Raw genomic sequence first — 21,504 nt, forward strand, 5'->3', positions numbered from 1 at the left:
AATGTGATGTATGGGGCTGGAGCTGTGGCTCAGTGGTAGAGCACTTGCCTGGCATGTGTGACACCCTGGGTTTGATCCCCAGCATTACATATAAACAAACAAACAAACAATAAAAGAACCATTGACAAATAAAAACAAGAGCTCAGGAGGCTAAGGCAGGATCATGATTTCAAAGCCAGCCTCAGCAATTTATCAAGGCCCTGAACAACATAGTGAGACCTTGTCTTTAAATAAAAATACAAATGGGCTGAGGACGGGGCTCCATAGTTAAGCAGCTCTGGGTCAATCCCCAGTGCCAAAATAAATAAATAAATAAATAAGTGAATAAATGAATGAATGAATAAATAAATAAATAAGAAACAAAACACTGGTACTAGGAGTTTTTGATGACTCCATTTCATAAATGAAGAGACATGCTTCAGCGACCATCTTAACCTTAATGCCCACCAATCTGGCATGTCTACATGATGGCAGCGTAGTAGGTGGAGCGTGGCCAGCCTGTCTTGTCCTGGAAGGACACCAAGTCTCCTATGGGCAGCCTGCACAGCCTCGTGCCAGGAGGTCTCCCAGCTGCTCCTCTGCTTCTGTGGACAGCAGCCCTCTGCAACCTCACCTGCCTCTGCACCATGGTCTGCAGCTCCAGCCAGGTCTGAGCTGCTGCTCGGCCACAGTCAAGGGTTGGCTTCCGCTAGCAGAACCACCTGCTCTGGACCCCAGCTCGTGTCATCCTGCAGGATGGGGACACCATGCTTACTGCTACTGCTTTTGTGTCCTGTGTACGTGACAACTGTCTGAATCCATGTGGCTTAACAACTCCTCACAGCCTGCCCTGGAGAGTGACTGGCCAGCAGCTGCTGCCAGGTGCTCCACAAGACCCCCAGGACCGCCAGGCTGTTGCTGTGGGCACACTTAACAGGAGATGCAGAGAAAAATTCGTGTTCCTAGGTCCACCACCGTGGAAGCCAGGTCCTGTGGCAGGGGGTCTGACTTAAGTTGGAGAAAGTGAAATCTGTCTGGCATGTTATCTGGTATGATGAGAACTTAAAGTGAAGGCCATTCCAGAAAACAAGAGGTTCACTCTAGTGTTCTCTGGCCCCTTCCAAAAGTCTACTTACCTTTACTACAACAGATTCTGGGAAATCAAAGAGCTCAGAAATGTCCTGCAGGCATGAAGACAGAGACTGCCAGGAACTTCTGGGTTGACTGTCAAAGAAGCCACCCAAGACCTCAGAAGCACTGAAGAGGAACACGTGAACACTTCTTCACAGAATTGGAAATCAAGCTGGTGCTCTTTAGGCTGCACGGGAATGCTGTCTCCAGGATGGCCACTGCAGATTCCCAGGCAGAAAGTCCTCCTCCACGAGGGACCCTGGACCTGTGGCACCCTGACCCTGCAGCTCCTCTTCTGTCCTCAAGATGACCAGCTGGCTCATTCCTGGGAACCAGAGGCAGCAGACCCTGAGGAGTCTCATCGTGTCTGTAGTGCAAGACCTGCTTCAGTGGTCACGGGGTGTGCAGGGAGGGGCCTTGCTCCCTCCTTGTTCTCTGAGACGGGATCAGCACCGGGAAGCGGCTCCATGCTGTCAAGAGGCTGCTGTGGGGCCACAGGACCATGCCTGGGAGGCACCACATCCCCAAGCAGGCCCAGACCTCTGAGGTCTTGACTCTGAGCCTTGCTCCTGCCCCATGAGTGCCAGCTGGCTGTCATGAGCAGAGATAGTCCATGAAGGCACCTGGTAGCCTCACATCTGGTAGGCGCCAGCCCTGTCCAGGGAGAAAGTGTCTGGGGAATCACACCCCCCCTGGATGAGAGTCCTGGAGTCCAGGCCACTGGAGCCCCCAACAATCAGATTTCAGGGAAGCCCAAACCAGCCTTCCTCAGGGTCCCCACTGAGTGCAAGGTTACTAGAGAGAGAATAAAGCTTGTGGGTAAGGACAGCTGGGTCCTGACTCAAAATATAAAATGAAAATGGCTGGGGACGTAGTTCAGTGGTAGAGCACCCTGGTTCAATCCCCAGGACCAAAATTTAAAAATATCACCCAGCGAGAACACCTCCCTCTTGCCACAAGTTCCCCACCCATGACCCTCTGTGAAGGCCCACTGGCCCTTGTCCTGCCCCTGCCTTGCTAGGCTCTTTCAGGTGACTTTGTGTGGCCGTCTGGGCATGCTGTGCCTCCCTCTGCTAGGACCTGTGAGAACAATAACCACTTTAATTGTGCATGCTTCTCCAAGTGTAATATTAAATTTCTTAGCACTATATTTAATGTTATAATGTTAGGAATAAAGTACATTCAAGGTAGAACACAGTCTCTGCATTTTAGGAATTTATGAGAAGGATATGGAATGGTTAAATGAAACAAACTTCACAAGGAAGTAGCCAAGAAATCATGGTGATCTTAACCATGTGTTACTTAATATTATCTCAAATCATAAAAATGATGTTTATATTATTTAGAGTTTTTGTTTTTAAAGTTCTATATGCACCTGGTTTCCAAGTCTAGCAGTAGCCGAAGTCTATACTGAAACGGCTGACTTGCTGCTCTCCTGTCCTCTGCTCTTCCCTCCCCGCCTCCCCAGAGGCAGCCACAGAGTCGACCTCATTTCCTACCAGCGTCTCTACTTCACAGTGCTCACACGCTGCCCTCTCCGGACAGCTGTCTTGCTGCTGGTCACTGTCTTTCGCGGACTTGCCGCCGGGCAGGAGAGCGGCTGGCCTTCTTCCCGCACCCCTCCAGCGGTGCCCACCTCCGAGCCGCTCCCAGCCCTTGCTGTCCCCTGACCCGGCCTGGCTCCACTGCGGGGCTGGCCTGGACGTGGCTGCTCCAGCCCTGGCCCTCTGGGTCCCAGGGCTGCGCTGGTCCCCACCCTCGGGGTGCCTCTGTTCCTGCTGCAGCCCGCACCCGCGCTCCGCGATCATGCGACTCTGTGGCCACCGAGCAGCGGGCTTCTGCGGCCGCACTTCCCCCCGCGTCCCCATTCTCCCGACTTCCCTGGGGTTTCTGCAGGACCCCCAGAGCCAGAGCTGCGCAGGCTCCTCGGCAGGCTTTGCTGCAGCGCGGAGGCCTCCTTCCCGGGCTCCCCGCGACGCCAGCCAGGGCTGCTGTCCCTTCTTGCCCTGGCGCCGCAGTCTGAGCGTAGGTTCCGCTGTGTCCGGTGGCTGAGGAAGGACGCGCACTGTGTTTGCTGGTCTCCTGGGGTCGCGGTTCTTCCTCGCAAGTCCAGATGCACGTGTTTCCTGTGTGCTTCATGGACGGCGCGGCCAGGTGAGGGACGAGTTCTTGCCTGGACCGCATGGTCACTGGGCTGGTGCAGCTCGCTGGTGGAGCGCGTGCCAAGCACCGCCAGGCGGTCATGTCCACAGAGCGGGCGCTGATCCTCACCGGGAATTCGGCCAGAGATCCCCACTGCCCTGTCTTCCAGTGCTGGCGCTCCGCCCTGCTCCGGCCTAATAACAGCATCCTACCTCTCCATAATGGAACTCCAGCTTCTGGAGGGTGTCTTCCGCTTGGCCACCTTGACTTTAGCAATCGTCCCTCATGATTAAAAAGAATGTCAATGGGTCTCTACTGCTGCCTGTGGTTGGGTCACCACAGCGGAGCCACTTGATTGATCCACTTGAATGACCCTCTAGCTCTAGCGTCCATTGTAGTCCCCAGGAGTGGCTAAGCCTTGGAGGAGCTGATAGGTAGGCAGGGAGGCTACTTTCAGCAGCCTATTGCACTGAAGGATCCAGGGGAAGGTGACCTGCCTCTGAGTCTCTTGAAAATTAAGTCAGAGATTGTCCAGCTCCTGTCAAACAAATCTAGTGTTCCTTTTAAATCATCTTTTTCCTGCCAAAGAGAAAACGTAAAAGCAGTGGACATTTTTAAAAAAAAAAAAAAAAAAAAAAAAAAAAAAATCTCTGTGTGGAAGCAAAATTCTTCCCCTGCTAACAGAGCTGATTAGTCCATGAGTGTTTCTCTAGTCCCCTGGGGTGCCCAGGACCCCCACTACTTCCAGCACATATGGCATGGAACAGCCCATTGGCTGCTATGCCCCATCCCAGCATCACACCCCAAGGTGTCTATGGAGGGCTGTAGAGCAATGGCAGTCCAATGGCCCGAGGGCTGCTACTGGGCCAGTCAGTGTACCGGGCACTGTTGCCCACATACATCAGCAGTGTCTGCTGCTTTCCAAGGGCATGCTGCACCAGACTTAGAGCTTTTGGAGACCACGGGATAAGAAACCAGGGCACAAAGCACTCCTTAGTCCCAAATGTGCCCCCACTTTGCTGGGAGGTGTCTGGGCTGCGCCTGTCCAGTTCATGCACGGTGGGAGCTGCTGCCTGCAGAGAAGGCTCCACTCCACTCAGCTCTCCACGGTCCACAGGCCTTCTGCAGGGCCATCAGGGTTCTTCAGCAGCTGGGGCTGCTCTGCAGTCAGTCTCAGCGAGGGACGGAGTGATCAAGGCCAGGCATCCCGTCTCCTCTGGGGTGCAAACAGTGCTGTCCACCCCAGTTCCAGGGGCACAAGCCCAAACTGCAAGGATGTTTGTCTTTCTTCCTGAGCACCTTTTGGGGTCGACTAGAGGCCCAATTGCAGAGGCTGCAAATTCAGTGGGGACAGAAAGCTCCTGAGCCCTTTGCAGAAGCCAGGGAGTTGGACCTGGCAGGTAATCTGTTTTATTTCTACCCACACAAGGTCAAGTTCACCTTTCATGGTGTTTAGTTCAGTGCCGGATGAGTATCACACTATTTTACGTCTTGAGGCGTATGTCAAGTCCTACAATGTATTGTCCTGTCTTCTTCTTCTTTTCCTCCTTTTAGTCCAGAGGAAGGTTTTTGTTTGTTATATAAAGCTAGGCCTTAAATCCACAGGCACTCTATACCTAAGCTACATCCCCAGCCTTCTTCATGTGATTTTATTGACTCAGAGAGAACCACTATCCACATTCCAATTATCCAGCTTCAATGTTGGATTTGGGATGGCTCTGTGTCCTGTTGGAGGCCTGTCAGGGAATGGCAGTACCTTGTCCTAAAGGAAATTATCCTGCAGGGCTTAAGGCCAAAAGAATGATTTTCTTTGGCAAGTAACTAGGATCTTTACTACAGATAAGAACTATGAAAATAAGCTAAGACTGTTCTCTTCCTGGTGGATGAAGTTTACATTTTCATTTTTGTTCCTGTGTTGATGAAGTCTTCCAAGTCTCAGTTGGGGGTGCTTTATGTCACATTGTTGCTCAGCTTTTCCTGGAAACAAGGAAGGCATAGCTGCAGAAATTTACTCAGGTAGCAAAGAAGCTGCTGAAAAATAAAGGAGAATCCTTGTGCAGTAGAAAATTCCAGTTTTTACCCTGTTTAATCCAGAGTGTGGGATTGGATCTGACCACATAACTAAGCACAAATAGGAAATATTTAGCAGCCTGTTGAAGTCAGCCATTATTCCTACTTCAAGAGGGAAGCAGTAGACAGAGGTGAACTCTTGACCTGGTGTGTCAAATTGTTGTGGATGATGGACGAGCAGGGAGGTGACAGGAACACACTCTTCAAAGGCATATGGAATCTTATAGAAGGATGGTGAGGGAGATGCATGATTGTTACTGTCATCGAAAGAGGATTGAGATTTATTAAGAAAATAAAAATATAGAGACATTGGACGAAGAAAGGGATGGGAGGGAGGAAAAAAGTGAAAAAAGGAAAAGACTAATAGAAAGGCTGACAGAAATAAACTTAGATGGACAAGAAAAACGAAAGGGAAGGAAAGGAAGGAGGGAGGGAGGGATGGAGGGAGGGAGGAAGGGAGGGAGGAAGGGAGGGAGGGAGGGAGGGAGGGAGGGAGGGAGGGAGGAAGGGGGAGGGGCAGGGAGGGACGGAGGGAGGGAGAGAGGAAGGGGGAGGGGCGGGGAGGGAGGGAGGGAGGGAGGGAGGGAGGGAGGGAGGGAGGGAGGGATCAGGCGGATCCCTTCACTCCAAGTCAGCAGCCCTACGAAGCTGCACACCATTGGAAGGTGGTTGAGTGCGTGGTTAGTTGCTGGGGAAACTCATTGCAATCCAGTGCTCTGGGTCCTCGTAGCATGTTCAGTAAAGACAGCAGGTGTTCTGGGATGCTGTCATCGGGACTCTCCTTCTCTCTGGTGTGAATTCTCTGGTGTCGAGTAAGGTGTGCTCTTCGAGTAAAACCTTTCCCACATACTTCACACTTGTAGGGCTTCTCTCCTGTATGGATTCTCTGGTGTTCAGTAAGGTATCCTCCTTGAGTAAAACCTTTGCCACATTCTTCACACTTGTAGGGCTTCTCTCCTGTATGAAGTCTCTGGTGTTGAGTAAGGTGTGATTTTCGATTGAAACCTTTCCCACATTCTTCACATTTGTAGGGCTTCTCTCCAGTATGAATTCTTTGGTGTTTAGTAAGATTTGAGCTTTGATTAAAACCTTTCCCACACTCTTTACATTTGTAGGGTTTCTCTCCAGTGTGAATTCTCTGGTGTTGAGTAAGGTATGCTCTTCGATTGAGACCTTTGCCACATTCTTCACATTTGTGGGGCTTTTCTCCTGTATGAATCCTTTGATGTTGAGTAAGGCTTGAAAAATTCTTAAAAATTTTGTCACATTCTTTACATTTGTAGGTTTCCCCACTGCTATGCCATCTCAGGTGTTTAGAAAGGTTTGAGTAAGTCTTAAAGGATTTGCGACATTGTTCACATTTGTAGGGTTTCTCTGCAGTATGAATTCTGTGCTGCTTAACAGGGGGTGGTCCTTGATTCAAAGTTTTGCCACATTCTTTAAACTTGTCATGTTGATCACTACTGTGGTACCCGTCATGTTTAGAAAGGGGTGCAGAACTCCATGCTTGGACACGCTCCTTCACTTTGCGTGGCTCCCTTGCAGGCTGAGCTCCCCTGTGTTCAGGAGGACTTGCAGTTGGATGGGAAGCTCGCTCACATTCCTCACATGTGCAAGGCTTCTCTTGGCTCTGAGTACCTGGAGGGGCAATGAGCTCTGAGCACTGAGGAGGGACCTTCCCACACCTGTCGTCATGGTAAAGGTTCTGGGCACAATGAGCACACTCGTGTTTTCTCGTATTGCAACCAGAGCTGAAGTTCTTCTGTGTCTTGCTACATTCATACTTTTCTCCTCCAACATAAGTACACTGGTAATTGCTTGGGGCAGAGACCTGGCTGAAGGTGTTGCTTGCTTCATTGCATGTGCTGCATGCTTCCCAGAAATCTACATCTGAATTTTGATTAAGCAGTAATGAGTACACAGGGGCATTCCCACAATCATTGAAAGTGTACATTTGGGCACAGGAAGAAATTCTTTGTTCACTGCAGAATAATGGACAGTTTGTAAAGAAACTTTCAAAATGATCGCTTTGAGAAACTTGTTCTTCATTTATAAATTGAATACTTTTCTGAGATATGAAATGTTCTTGAGGTCTGTTGGCAGTAAAGTTTTCATTATGGACAGTCACTACTAATTTGTCTTGCCCATTATAATATGATTTCTGACCTTCACTCTCACCTAGACTGTTCCATATTTTCTTTTGTTGTAAATGGACAAGGTCACAATTTCCATATCTTCTCTTTATCGCTTTGTTAAATAAATCCTCTATGCCAGGCTCTGGTGAAATTTCCTGGGCATGATGAGAGGTCATGGCTAAAATAAATGAAAATAACAATTATTTGACATATTACACTTAGAATATAACATAAACCATAAATTTATAGCAGCCAGGACATCAGCACAGTGGCAGAATAGTACATCGAAGGCCATCATAACTCCATGAATATATGAGCTAAATAACAATGGAAAGACAAAATTACTTTGTGAGAATTAACCAAAACATCTGAGTTCACAGTATCCCAGATGAGTATGTCATTAAGGTGAGTAACATAGCAGAAGAAAGGAAAGTGTGCTACTTTTATCCACTACAGGCCTTCCTCCTCCAGAATACACCATGGTACAATTAGGAAAAATTCATCTACTTCCTTCTTCTCACTCAATAGAAAAAGGGCAATGTGAAATGTGAACATTTTTGCTTTCTTGGGGACTTTCTGAAAACCATTTTCTTTCTACCATGACAGAGACCTGGATGTAAGAGAGAGATTTTGCATGATAATAACAGATATTTCAACAGGGGTAAAGAGCCTATGGTCTCTAAGGAGAAAATATGGACAACTCTTTTTAATGGGAAAAATACACATGTGAACACACATACACACACACACACACACACACACACACACACACACACAGCATATATCAGTATTACCTGGATGGAATCAACACATGGTGATCAAGACAAATGACTTGCCTTATAATTTTTATAATTTTGGTTATTTATTGATTCATTTCATTGGCAAATTAAATTTAACATACTAAGTATATCAAAGTATTTTAAAATAAAATACATGGTGAAATGACTAAATCTACCTAATTAACAAATGCATCATTTCATATAGTTATCATTTTAGTGCTTAGAAAACATTGCATTCATTTCTGTTAACATTCATCAAGAATACAATACGTTAGCAATTGCAGTGGTACAAGCTGAGAATCCCCACAGTTGGGAGGCTGAGGCAGGGGGACCTCAAGATCCAAGCAACTTAGAGAGGCCATAAGTAACTTAGCAAGACACTGTCTCAAAATTAAAAATAAAGAAAGGGCTGGGAATGTGGCTGAATGGTGTAGACCCTCTGGTTCCAATGCTTGATACTCACTCCCTCCAAAAATAATACATTCCACTCACCATGGGTACAGAACTCTTGACCTTCTTATGTCCATTAAAATAATATTTTGCAGACTTTGATCAACATTCCACAACACAGTAGCTAGTAACCATTTTACTCTCTGCACTTCTGAGTTACACATGTGAGTCTGATGAGGCTTCAAATTACTTTGTGTCTGCCTTATTTCACATGATGCAAAGTCCTGCACATTTGTCCCAGGTCACTTTAAATGACAAGATATCTCTTTTTAGTGTTAATTGATTGTATAGCAAAACTATATTTGTTTATTCATTCAGTTACTAAAGGGCACCTAGGTTGAGTCCATGTCTTGGCTACGGTGAACAATGCTTGCAATGAACAAGATAGTTGAAAAATCTCTTTCACATGTTGATTTAATCTCCTCTGGATACCTATTTAGAATGTGCATTTCTGGATCATGGGGTCATTCCACTTTTAAGTGTGGTGCTTGGGATTAAGCCCAAGGGTGCTGTACCGCTGAGTTAAACACAAACCCCTTTAAAACTGTTTATTTTGAGACACAGTATCACTAAGTTGCTCTGACATGCCTCAAACCATCTCTTGACCATCTTCCCAATTATCTGGGATTACAAGCATGTAGCATTGTACCTGCCAATTTTTCAATTTTTTATCATCATATTGTTTTCTAAAATGAATAATTAATCTGCTATTGGCTGGGTTTTAAATGGACAAATCAAAAATAGTACAGTATACAAAAATAAAGGGACACTTGGCTTACTCAAAAAAACAAAATAAAACATTAGGGATTGAACATTAGGAAAGTAAGAGTTATGAATTAATCAAAGAACCTAAATGAACTTTTGAAATAAGTTTAGTGAACTAAACCAGAACACAGAAAACTGAATAAAATTCAGATCAAAATCATTAGTAGTAACAGGGGTGGTAATTCTAGCAACTTGGGAGGCTGAGCCAGGAGGATCACAACTTTGAGGCCAGCCCCAGCAACATAGTGAGACAGTATCAAAAATTAAGAAAAAAAAAAAAAGGTCTGAGGAAAAAAGACAGTGGAAAATAAGTTGAGTGCAATTTCTAGAAATCAATAAAAAAAAGTCTGAGATATTAAAAAATGAGCAATAAAGTGGATATCAAAACTCAGGAAGCTCAATTATCTTCCAAGCAGGAAAACAAAAAAAGACTTGAAGCACATTTTACTCAATTTTTCAATATTCACAAGGAAAGAATCTTGAGAGCACCAAGAGAAAAAGATGTGAAACCGAGAAAGGCACTTGAATATAATTATTAGTCAAATTCTTAGTAGAAGCCTTGCAATGCAGAAAGGAACTGCGGAGTAGCATCAAAGGGGTCAAAGAACAGAATTACCGACTAAGCACACTGCAACCAGAAGTACTAACCTTCAAAAGTGAGGAAACATAAAAACTTTAAATATACATAAATGCACCGAAACATAACTACTTAACCTGCCCTTCAAAATATATTAAAGTGGATCTTTCATATTAAAAAATAAAATAAATGTGCACAGTAACACAAGTCTTATGAAATCTTTTCCTGGCAAGGGAAAGTCAAATTGCAATATAGAATTCAATTTTACTGGAATGATTGGGCATACAATACTTATGTTTTCAATAGAATTTGAAAGACAAAAACAAAAAAATCACCATAAACCTCTTAATGGTCATGCAATATAAATATAACTGTGCCATTAAAAACATAATTTTCAAAGTGCAAATAAATATACTGAATTTTGTTATGAAACTGAAGTTAATTTGTTGTCAGTTTAAAATATAGTGTAAGCTTTAAATGATTTTTTTTTTTTTTTTTTTGTGGTGCTGGGGATCGAACCCAGGGCCTTGTGCTTGCAAGGCAAGCACTCTACTGACTGAGCTATCGCCCCAGCCCAAATGATTTTTATAAAATACCAAAGTAAATGAAAAAATACTGAAAGAATGAAGGGAAGTGAAAGAGGAATCAAATAATGTCACCAGGAAAATCAGCCAACCACAAGTTAAACCAATAAGAAAAGAAAGAAAAAGAATTAAAAAGAAGCAAAGGAATGTTACCAAAAAAAAAAAAAGCAACCATATGAATTTTACAGTAGACTGCAAATCTAAGGACACAACGTGAAGCAAAAGTATATAAGAATATTACACACAAAAGTGAACAGAAGTTGGTGTGGCAATAATTATCACATACAAAACATACTTTAGAATAAGACCTTATGAAATACATTTTATCTCAAATGTACTTCTATTGACAAAAGAAACAAAAATTAAAAATAAAATAAAAAATAGAAGCAAATACAATTTTATTGGCAATGGAAAGAAGGTTCAGGCATATTTTAATTTATTCTTACACTGCCCTAATTTGTGAAACATTGGAAACTGTCACTGAATCATAAAATGTAGGTTAAAAAAATAAAAACTTTCTTAACTGATGAAAGGAAACGTACAACATAAAATCTACTCTGCAAAATGAAACACAGAAAAGGAAAAAGAAAAAGGAAATTTAGCCAACAAAATTCTGAATAACCATGAATGTATAATTTTACAAACCTCCCCGCCTTCTTTTTTTGTTACCAGGGATTGAACTCAGTGGCACTTAACCACTGAGCCACATCCCCATCCCTTATTTGTATTTTATTTAGAGGCAGGGTCTTACTGAGTTGCTGAGGACCTCACTAAGTTGTTGAGATTGTCTTTGAACTCTGGATCCTCCTGCCTCAGCCTCCTGAGCCACTGGGATTATAGGTGTGCACCACTGCACCTGGCTACAGACCCTTTTACATAACTACAATTTTTACCTGTGACCAAATACCCAAAATGAGCATCCATTGTGAATCACTGACTTTTATTATATGTGTTAGGGTTTAGATATGGTGTCCCACAAAAGCTCACATGTGGGACAATCCAAGAAGGCTTGGAGAAGACATGATTAGATTATAGTCTTAACCTTATCAGTAAATTAAATCATGATGGGATTAACTGAGTAGTAACTGGGGGGCAATGGGGTGTGGCTGGAGGAAGTGGTTCAATGGGGGCATGGCTATGGGGTATTGTATTTGTATCTGGAGAGTGGAGGCCTCTCTTTTTGCTTTTTGATCATCATGTGAGCTGCTTCTCTCTGCCACACTCTTCTGCCATGATGTTCTGTCTCACCTGGAGCCCAGAGGAATGGAGCTGGCCTTCTAAGGACTGAAACCTCTGAAACAATAAGCACATACATAAAACTTTCCTCTCCTACAATAGTGCTGGTGGGGTTGCTTAGTCAGCAGTGAAAAAGCTGACTGAAACAATATGACAGAAAAATTCCACAGAAAATCCATTATAAGTATTCATAATAAGTTCTGATAAGGTAATTTCAATGAATAAATATGCAACTGAAATTAGAGAAACTGCCTTATAATGCTAATATATTATAATGGCTTCACCTAGAGGTCTCCAGAAATGTGCAGAGATTTTCAAGAGAACCCCCAAACAATGGAACTGCTGTCAGATCATGCTGACCCTCATAAGCAAGGGAAGTGTTTGGGCTATGTTAATTTGAACATACTGGAACATCATGTCAGGAGAAGGAGGACAATAACGAAGTTGAAAATATGCTAAACACAGGGCAGTGCATGTAGCAATGGAAATAAACCTAAGCGTCTAAGCTTCTGGAAAATCATTTCTGTGGCATAATAACTTCTCCACTAACATTTGGAAGACTGGCTTCCTTGTTGACCTTTGGACCTCTTAACTGTGTCCTCTGCTTCATGAATTTCTGTCTACCTGGGTACGTGGCTCAGGGCTCTCTCCTTTAATCAAGAGAACGTGCCCAAATGCAGCTTAGGAAAAATAAGATGTGTTCATTGGAAAATTAAGTGATTGTTTGTTGGAATTCTCCCTGTGACTATCGATACTTCTATTCCGGTACCATAAAGGGAAGAAACTCGACTTTGATGTGTGGGTCACATCATTCTGTATCACTGAATTACTGTAAGTACCACTAAGGTAAAGTGAAGGGCATATATCACCTCCAGAAAGGGAGCGATTAAGGACTAAAAAAATGATATTAACATTTTTGTCTCTGTAACAAAAACTGCCCAAGTCTTTTGCTTGAAAGCAAGAATCTGAAATTCATTCATAAAGAGCAGAAGCTCCCAAAAAATATTCTGCAAGGGAAGGAAATTATACAATTAGGAATTCTGATTAATGAGGAATTCTGAAGGAGGCTCTGCTCACCCAGGAAGACCAGGTTTCTGTAGGTCTCCAACATCACTTCTCGGTATAGACTCCTCTGAGCTGGCTCCAGGCATCCCCACTCCTCTTCAGAGAAATCAATGGCCACGTCCCTGAATGTCAGTGGCTCCTGAAACAAAAACGGGTAACTTCATAGCACGTTCACCATATGATCATTCGCAGAGCTTGTAAGTTGACTGAAGTTGAAATGGGAGTTGGAAGAACTGGTTCTCAAGTATGTGAGTGACTTTAATTGTTCGAGAAAAGACTGGGTAACACAGTGGTATTCTCTATTATCTAACTCAGAGGAAAGAGGGTCATAAGTCCACAAAAACCTGTATAGACTCCAATTTCATAAAATAAAATGTAAAATTAAGGCATCAATGTAAGAACATAAATTTTAATTGTGATTTTATATATCATAAGATAAACTGTTTATTTCTCAGATGAGAAAGTTGTGGTGATTAAGAAGGGTGATTCTCAAATTTTAAATGTACAAACATGAACCAGAGAAAATGCAGATGCTGGTTCAGTAGCTGGGATGAGTCCTGGTTTTCTGAACATGTAGCAGTGATTCCAATCTAGTGGTCTAGTGCCAGTGGTCCAGGAGGAACTCTTGAATAGCAATGAGGTAGACCACTACAGGAAAGAAATCATCGATGAATTTGAGTTCAAGTATTTTAAGGGATTTATATACTTTTATTAAAACAGCAACTAGAAACAACAATTCTTTTTGACCATTTCAAATATATACTTCTAAGAGGTTTTCATGTCTTAATGGAGAAAACCAAAAGAATATGATAGCAGTAATGATATTCAACTTTTATGACATTTTGTCGAACACTCAGTAAAAGGTAGAGTCTGATTTTTACCCAAGTTTTTTTTGACTTGTAATTCAGAAAAAAAAGGGAGCATTAAAGTCAGGATAAAGTGTGAATGGTAGAAGTATTTTCAGAGCCAGGACCGCGATTATACATGAGAAGACTAATGGAAACATGTTAAGAAGAAACAAGATGAAATTGATCAAATATCTATGTTTCATGTACACACACATAGAAATATCAATGTTATATATTGAAGCAACAGACAATTTTCATGCAAATGAAATCATATAAGTCAATTTGGGATGGATGCCATTTTAAAAGACACCATTGAGATTCACACATTTAAGGATAGGGAATAAAATAAGTGACTGAGTCTTTTACGTGCCTAATTTTTCCCTGATAATCAAAAGCTATTTGGAGGCGGTGCACTTTATAACCTTCAGACTCTTGGGAAGATGTGATGCCGGTTTCCCTCCCTGAAAGGAGCCACAAGGGGCGTGTCTGTGAGCTGCAGGCAGGACACAGTGACGCCCACAGGGCTGCGTCTGCCTCCGGAGCTCCAGGAATAAAGCCAGGGTCTCCGTGACGAAAAGGCAGAGGCTGCACGCCCCCAAGCAAGGCACAAGGGAAAACCACCAAGAAAGGAGGGTTTCTGTACCAAACATGATGGCTCCTGTAGATTATTTTAAAAATCCTACCAAGATGCCTAACGACCAAGAGAAAATATTCATTTTAGAGAGAAAATCTGGTGGACAGCATTTATACTAAGCAAGTAAGATTAAAACAACTGTGAACCATGACAGAACAAATTGGTTTGAAGTATCAATCAACACAAAAGGACACATCATCACTGCCACAAAATGACATAATAGCGTATTTCAGGAGACTTTCCTTGGCATGCTAGAGATTGAGTCTTTACTAAGCATTCTGTTCTCTTAGGACTCACTAAGTTCTTGGTGGCAACCATGTGAATTTTATGGATTCTTGTATATTTACAGATAATGGAGCACCCAGATGGAAAGGAAACAAAGCACAATTCACTTCTTCAGCAACATCTAATGATCCAAAAACATCTCCAGTGGAAATTGAAGATAACAAGATTTTCTGAGGTTCATTTGTCAAAACAGAAAACCTTTTCAATCCTGCAGGTCATGTGAGCCTGGATGGCTTAGATGAAAGTGTGCAACAGAAGGCTCCAGATGTAGGGGGTGTATATGGACATACATATTTTAAAGAGTTAAAGTTGACTACTCTGAGAAGAAAATTAAGCCAAGTGGCCAAAAGATGTTAAACACAAACCTGAATGGTAGAGAAGTAAAGGTCTGCACATTCCAAAAAGAGGTAGTTTAGGAGGAAAATTTAATGCCTGGCCTAGGCCACACATGTGGAAACCAACTACACCTTCCTCCTTCTCAGGAGTGATGGCCTACAATTTAAACCCACACACAGACAATATCACTCTCAAAAACAAAACGCAGGGTCCCCGGGATCCTCTTTTGCAGACTCAAGATGAACTTAACTAGAAGTCACTAAGCTCAGACTCTCTGCATCCTTATTTCATTCATTTAGTTTTAAATGAGAAGGACCCACTACTTAGGGGTAAAAGTATTCGCCCTCAGTGGGATTTTGTCTTGTAGTAGGGACTGAATCCAAGACTGATTACAGACTTTCCACTAGCAACATCTGCAGCCCTTCTCATTGTTTTGAGACACCGAGTCCCTAGGCTATCAAGGCTGATAGATGAGCAATCCTCCTGCACCAGCCTCCTGAGTAGCTGGCCTCCCAGGCATGCACCACCCTACCCCTCGCCCGGCCAGACTCGGTGCTGTTGTCTATGGGAGGCGACAAGTGTGTAAAGCAACAGCACGCACACTTCAAGAGGAAAAGCATCCAGTGTTTTCAGAAAATAAAGATATTTGGTTGCTATCTCCATTATAACAAATCATTTACTAAATCATAAAGCATGTGAATAATTCTAGAACTTGCCAAAAATATCTCACATATTTTAGTATTAAATTCTAATATCCAGATAATAAGATCTATTACTTATTCACTCTCACAGGCCTTCATGGATGAGGAACTGATTATTTGGTAAAACTTGAATTCTCCTATGCAGCTACCACTCGTTTTTTAAAAACTGCATTCATTTTTCTGCAGCTATGATGAAAAAGGTGTAGAGAAAAATGGAGTCTTGTTTGAGAGTGCTTACAAAAGGTGAAATCAGGGCAAGGAGTAAACAACTGCATGAGAAACTCAGTGGTCTGGAAGTGCCCCCGCTCAAGGACAGCTCTCTGTCCCAGAACATTAAAAACTTAAAAGACATCTGGTTTCTGCTCTCAAGGCCTGGCTCCTGGCCAGATCCAGGTCTGGAGACCAAATGTACTGATGGCACTGAGCCCAGTGGCTCCAGACAATAACTTTACATGTTTACTCCAGTGCATTTAAGAGAGATGAGAAGAACTCAGAGATGACAAGACTGCTTTCTTTGGTTATGTATGCTGCAAAATGCCCGTGATGTCTCTCCGGTGCTGAGTTGGCATGCTACCTGGGATGGTTTTCCTTTTGTATACACTTTATATGTCTCAATAACTATTATCTTTTCCTATGTGGCTTGTGGTGGTACATTCAGCAGATCGACCCATATAAATTACAAGTCTGGGCACAGCCATGGGAAATACGTTCCCGGACTAGAGGGATGTGGAGAGTGGTGACAGGATGGAAGAGCAGAGACTGAGATCGGGGCTCTCTGATGCCCTCATGGCTGTGGCGTGCCTGCTGTCTGGAAAAGTTTCTGTGCAAGGGCACAGGATGCCTAGCTGCTATGGTAACACCCTGCCTGTGCAAGAGTCTCATCAGCTTTGACCTTGATCTCAGGCACACAGCTACTGGGACAGCGAATATTCATGCTAGAGGGCCACAGTATTTCCCCAGACTGCTGCTCCTTAGCCTGCCCGCTTAGCAGTGAATTTAAACAACGGACCTTCTTGAGTGCTACACAAATCCCCTAACATTGCAACTGTGGAAAAGCTGCACAGATGTTTCTACTTCTTTAACTTTCTGAGTACAAAGAATAATGCTTGCATACTCTTAAACTTGAGAATGAGACATACATAAAGAATGCTGATGTGGGCTGGGGAGATAGCTCAGTTGGTAGAGTGCTTGCCTCATAAGCACAAGGCCCTGGTTTCAGATCCCCAGCACCACAAAAAAAAAAAAAAAAAAAAAGATTGCTGATGTGACTCTTTAGATCTGCTCCCCCATCAGAGAGCAGGCTCCCATGATCCCACCTTCGCCTTCACGATCTGTGTGTGTCTGTTTTTCTAATCCCTGTCACCCCTCACCAGAACCACAAGATTGGCAGCACTAGCTGCAGCAGAGATTTTATCCATTTATTACTTCTGTTAGGATTTCCAAAGCCAAACCCTGGAATTCTACTTGAAATCACCTCCCCAAATACACAGCACATGAGAAACCCATGAAGAACACTCTGGAGAAGAAGAAAGGTAAATAAATAAAACATTTACATAAAGAATGGAAAGCTGGCTTCCTTTGCTAAAATTCAATTCTATCCTGTAGCTTTGGATTTATTTTCTTATGTTTGAAGCTCTACTCATCAAATATATTTTACAGTTAGGGAAAAGTTAAAGCTGAAGTAAGTAAAGAAATCTTTTCAAGGTGAGAAACCCAGGAAGAGCAGAGCTGACTAAAATAGACAGGGCTGCCCCAAGGCTAAAGTCAAGTCATCCTGACACCTGGGACATTCTCCCATCCCTACTCTTACTCACTGAAGTACATTATGGATTCCTGAACCCTTGCAGGGTGAGGGTTTTCCTTGAACTTTGGAGTATTCTCCTTACATTCACAATTCAGAGAAAAAGGCAGAGAAGAGGATGAATTCTGCCTTTCCCCCGCAACACCATGATTGAATTCATTTCTGTGAACTTAGTAGCTAAAAGTAAAAATGTAGAAGTAGAAATACTTATTTTAGCTCACAGTTTAGAGGAATCAGTTCATAGGAGGCTCACTCCAAGACAGAAACATGGACCACCAAAAATCTCCATGTAATATAAGTTACAGGAAAAAGATTCATGTTCCACGGGGTTACAGATGTAGATAAAATGGATAATGGAGAGAATTCTAAGCCTTGGGACAACCAGCTTTCCCCCAAGTCTCCACCCCGATCCTCAGTCTGTCCTCTAAGAAGAGATGGCCAGGAGGCTGGTGGCCTGCAGACAATCTAAGAGAAATATCCCTGTGGGTACTGAGTGTCATCACCAGGCAGTTCTGGAATCCAGCACCAGGGAAAAAATAGGACACTGAATAAGGACATGCCTCTCAGAAAACTTTCTGTTGTACTGAGCTTTTCATTTCTGTGAACTTAGTAGCAAAAAATAACAACTTAGAAGTGGAAACATTTATTTTAGCTCACAGTTTCAGAGGACTCAGTCCATGGTAGGCTCACTCCAAGACAGAAACACCATGGAAGAGGAGTATGGAGCTGTTCAGCTCATGGCAGCCCAGGCAGCAGAGCAGGAGGAAGGTGCCGGGGGAAGAGGACCCGGTTCAGGGCCACCCCAGAGACCTGCTTCCCCAGCGAGTTGCCCTCCCAGCAGCACATCAGCTGTCCACGGATGAGTCCACAGAAGTCGGAGCCTGCACCATCCAGTCATGTCTAAAGCCCATCTCTCCACCTTGCTGCCGTTGGGACCATATTTCAACATGCGAGATTTTGGAGACACCCCAGGTAAAAAACCAGAATATTGAAAAACATATAGTGATAAGATGACTTGTGCCTGAGGAAGAAAAGAGGAGGCATGAAGATTTTGTAAAGCGGAGCCTGGTGATTATTCTCTGCTCTCCACCCATGTGAAACATTAACCTCTTGAAAACAAACATTTTCAAAAGCATCATCTATTACCTAGGGGTATATGATAACTAAAATTCTGTGTCAGCTTCGAATATTGCATGGGTAAACATTGTAAACAATTCTGTGAAATATCAAAGGGAAAATTGATATTTTGGAACCTGAGAAAGAAACTCAAAAATGAAGGATTTGTTGGCAGTCCTGTGAGCAGCTCTAGAGAGAACAGGGTCTAAGTTTTGAGATCCTGCCTCTCATATTGTGGAATAATAATCAGAGGAAGTGAATAACCCTTGGGAGAAGGGAAAGGTAGATGTCTGCTGTCAACAAAGTGCACAGGGCACAATCTCTCTATAGCCTATTCTCCCTTTTACCAAAAAGCTGCAGATTCTGCATTTTCTGGCATTCCTGGTATCCTAGCACCCTTCACAGAGTTCTTGCATGACCTGCAGGTCAGAGGTGACACAGGCCCAGCAGAGCCACCTGGGCCTCACAAGCAGAGGAGACCCCAGAGCCCTAGAGGCATGACAGACAAAGTCCCAAGCAGCTGTGGAAGACACTCCCTGATTCCTGCCTGCGGCCTCTGGCCAAACACTGTCTCAGGACCTTGCTTCTCTTACTTTCGTTTCCTCCTCTCTCCTACAGTTTGTTGATGATCTTCTACGTAGTTCCTCTCTCAAGGACTGACTCTCAAGGAGACACTATTAAGCTTCTAAATTTTCTGGCTCACAGAGGGTATAGGGTCTCTCCAGCAAAGGTACAACTTTTCTAGCCTTGGGTTGTTTACTTAGGAGTCAGCCTCTCACCTGGATTTAAGGCCATCAATGTAGAGAGAAAAGCATTGCTGCAGGACACGCCCACTCCATCCACCAAGAAGAAATCCTTTCCTTTCTAGGGTCAGCAGGATACTTGCGATCCTGGATCCCAAATTTTTCCATCCTGGTGGCCCCCTTGTGTGAGGCTTCAAAGGGCGCTCCCACTGACACTCTCCTCAACCTGGTGGAAGCCCCTTTCCAGACCCTAAGGAAAGCTCTTCTTCAAGCCCCAGCCCTACACCTCCCTGACATCACCAGACCCTTCTACCTGTTTGTCTCTGAGTAAGGTGGGTTTGCTCTGGGGGTCTTAGGACACATGTTCAGTCCCACCTTCAGCCCAGAAGCATACCTATCAAAAAGGCTAGACCACACTGTAAGAGGCTGGGCACCATGTCTTAGGGTATTAGCTGCAGCATTTGTCTTAACCCAGGAATCAAAAAAACTTTCCTTTGGGGCTCCCACTGAAGTGCTCTCCCTCATTATCTGTCCTAGCTTCTTACATAAGGTCTGCAAACTCTATCGCCCTGTTGGGTGTTAGCCTTGCAAACTGCTCTTATTGAGGACTCTTCCATTTCCTTTAAGACAAGCCCTCCTTTAAATCCAGCCACCCTCTTACCCCTGCCTTCCAACATTAACGCTTCAATATTCCATAGCTGCTTTGAGACCCTGGAGGAGTTACTCCCCTGCCCCTCCAATGTTCAGGAGGGGGCCTTACACAACCCTACTTTCATATGGTTCACTGATGGGAGCTTTTTTCTCCATGAAGGGATTCGAAGAGCTGGATATGCCATTGTCTCCCTGGAAAAGGTTGTAGAGTAGGACCACTACCTGACACTACCACCAACCAACAGGCAGAACTAATTGCCCTCACCTGCGCATTCACCCTCGCGAAGGGAGAATCCCTCACAATCTTAATCCAAATACACTTTTCACATTGTCCTTTCTCATGCCACTCTGGAAAGAGAGGGGCCTTCTTACCACAAAAGGGACTCCATGACCAATTCTAGCTACATCCTAAACCTCCTTGAGGCTGCTCGCCTCCCAGCAATCATAGGCCTTGTACATGGCCCAGCCCATCAGACAGACCAAGCATTCATCTCTTCAGGCAACAACAAGGCAGATGAGGAGGCTAAAAGGGCTGCCTGTCGTCCACGCCAGCCCCCATTATGACTCTCCATGATCCCTCACCTCCACTGCCACCCAACCGGGAAATACTTTCCTACCTCCACTGTCTATTCCACTCCAACCTTTCTTCACTCTTATAATTTGCTAAGACTCATCTGCAACTCTCCTCCTCTGACATCTCCTTTCTGAAGGAACTCTCCTCCATGTGTGGAGTTTGCCTACTGACCAATCCTACAGCCGTCAGGCCCCCCACTTTTCCAACTCACTAGGCCCATGGTGCCATTCTAGGGGTAGACTGGAAACTTGATTTTACTCACATGCCCACAGTAAGAAAATCTAAATACCTTTCGGTCATGGTGGACACCTTCTCAGGATGGGTTGAAGCCATCCCCACCTCCAGCAAAAGGGCACTAACCGTCTCTACCTTCACCCTTCATGAAATCATTCCTTGCTTTGGAGTGCCTACCTCCTTCCAGTCAGATAATGGGCCTGAATTCATCTCCCCAGTTTCCCAACAACTTGCCAAGACTCTTGGAGTCCACTGGCATTTCCACACTCCCTTTCACCTTGGAGTCCCTTGGCATTTCCATACTCCCTTTCACCCAAAGTCATCAGATAAAGTAGAATGAATGAATCAAACTCTTAAAAATGTCTTACCCAAGTTCTCTTTAGAACTTCACCTCGACTGGGTTAAACTCCTGCCCTTTGCTCTTCTGCGTCTTTGTTCACTCCCAAAGAAACCTGCTAATATTTCCCCTTTCGAGCTGATGTATGGTCACCCCATCCTTCCCCCTGGGATAGTGCCCCTTCCTTCCCCTCTTCCTTATCACATATCCGTTCCTCTCCTAAACCACATTCGAGCATTCCTCTGGGGTTATGCCAGCTCCTCCCTGCCTAAGCCTTCGTCTGGCCCCCTGGCTCAACCTCTTCAATAGGAGACCAAGTTCTTATTTCTCC

At 44.1% G+C, this 21,504-nt stretch overlaps 1 protein-coding gene across 1 annotated transcript in view; it reads right to left on the minus strand.

Moving 5' to 3' along the window:
* Positions 1 to 5,937: 5,937 nt before the first annotated feature.
* Positions 5,938 to 21,504, minus strand: part of LOC306644414 (uncharacterized protein) — a gene marked incomplete at its 5' end in the record, with an annotated part of 41,892 nt that continues 26,325 nt past the window's right edge. The window contains 2 exons of the mRNA XM_079111370.1: positions 5,938 to 7,635; positions 12,926 to 13,052. Of these exons, the coding sequence (XP_078967496.1) occupies positions 5,963 to 7,635; positions 12,926 to 13,052 (1,800 nt within the window). The 3' untranslated portion in view covers positions 5,938 to 5,962. The remainder of the gene's footprint in view (positions 7,636 to 12,925; positions 13,053 to 21,504) is intronic.

This window comes from Sciurus vulgaris, assembly GCF_902686455.1.
Source record: "Sciurus vulgaris genome assembly, chromosome: 14".
In the NCBI taxonomy this organism is placed as follows: domain Eukaryota; kingdom Metazoa; phylum Chordata; class Mammalia; order Rodentia; family Sciuridae; genus Sciurus; species Sciurus vulgaris.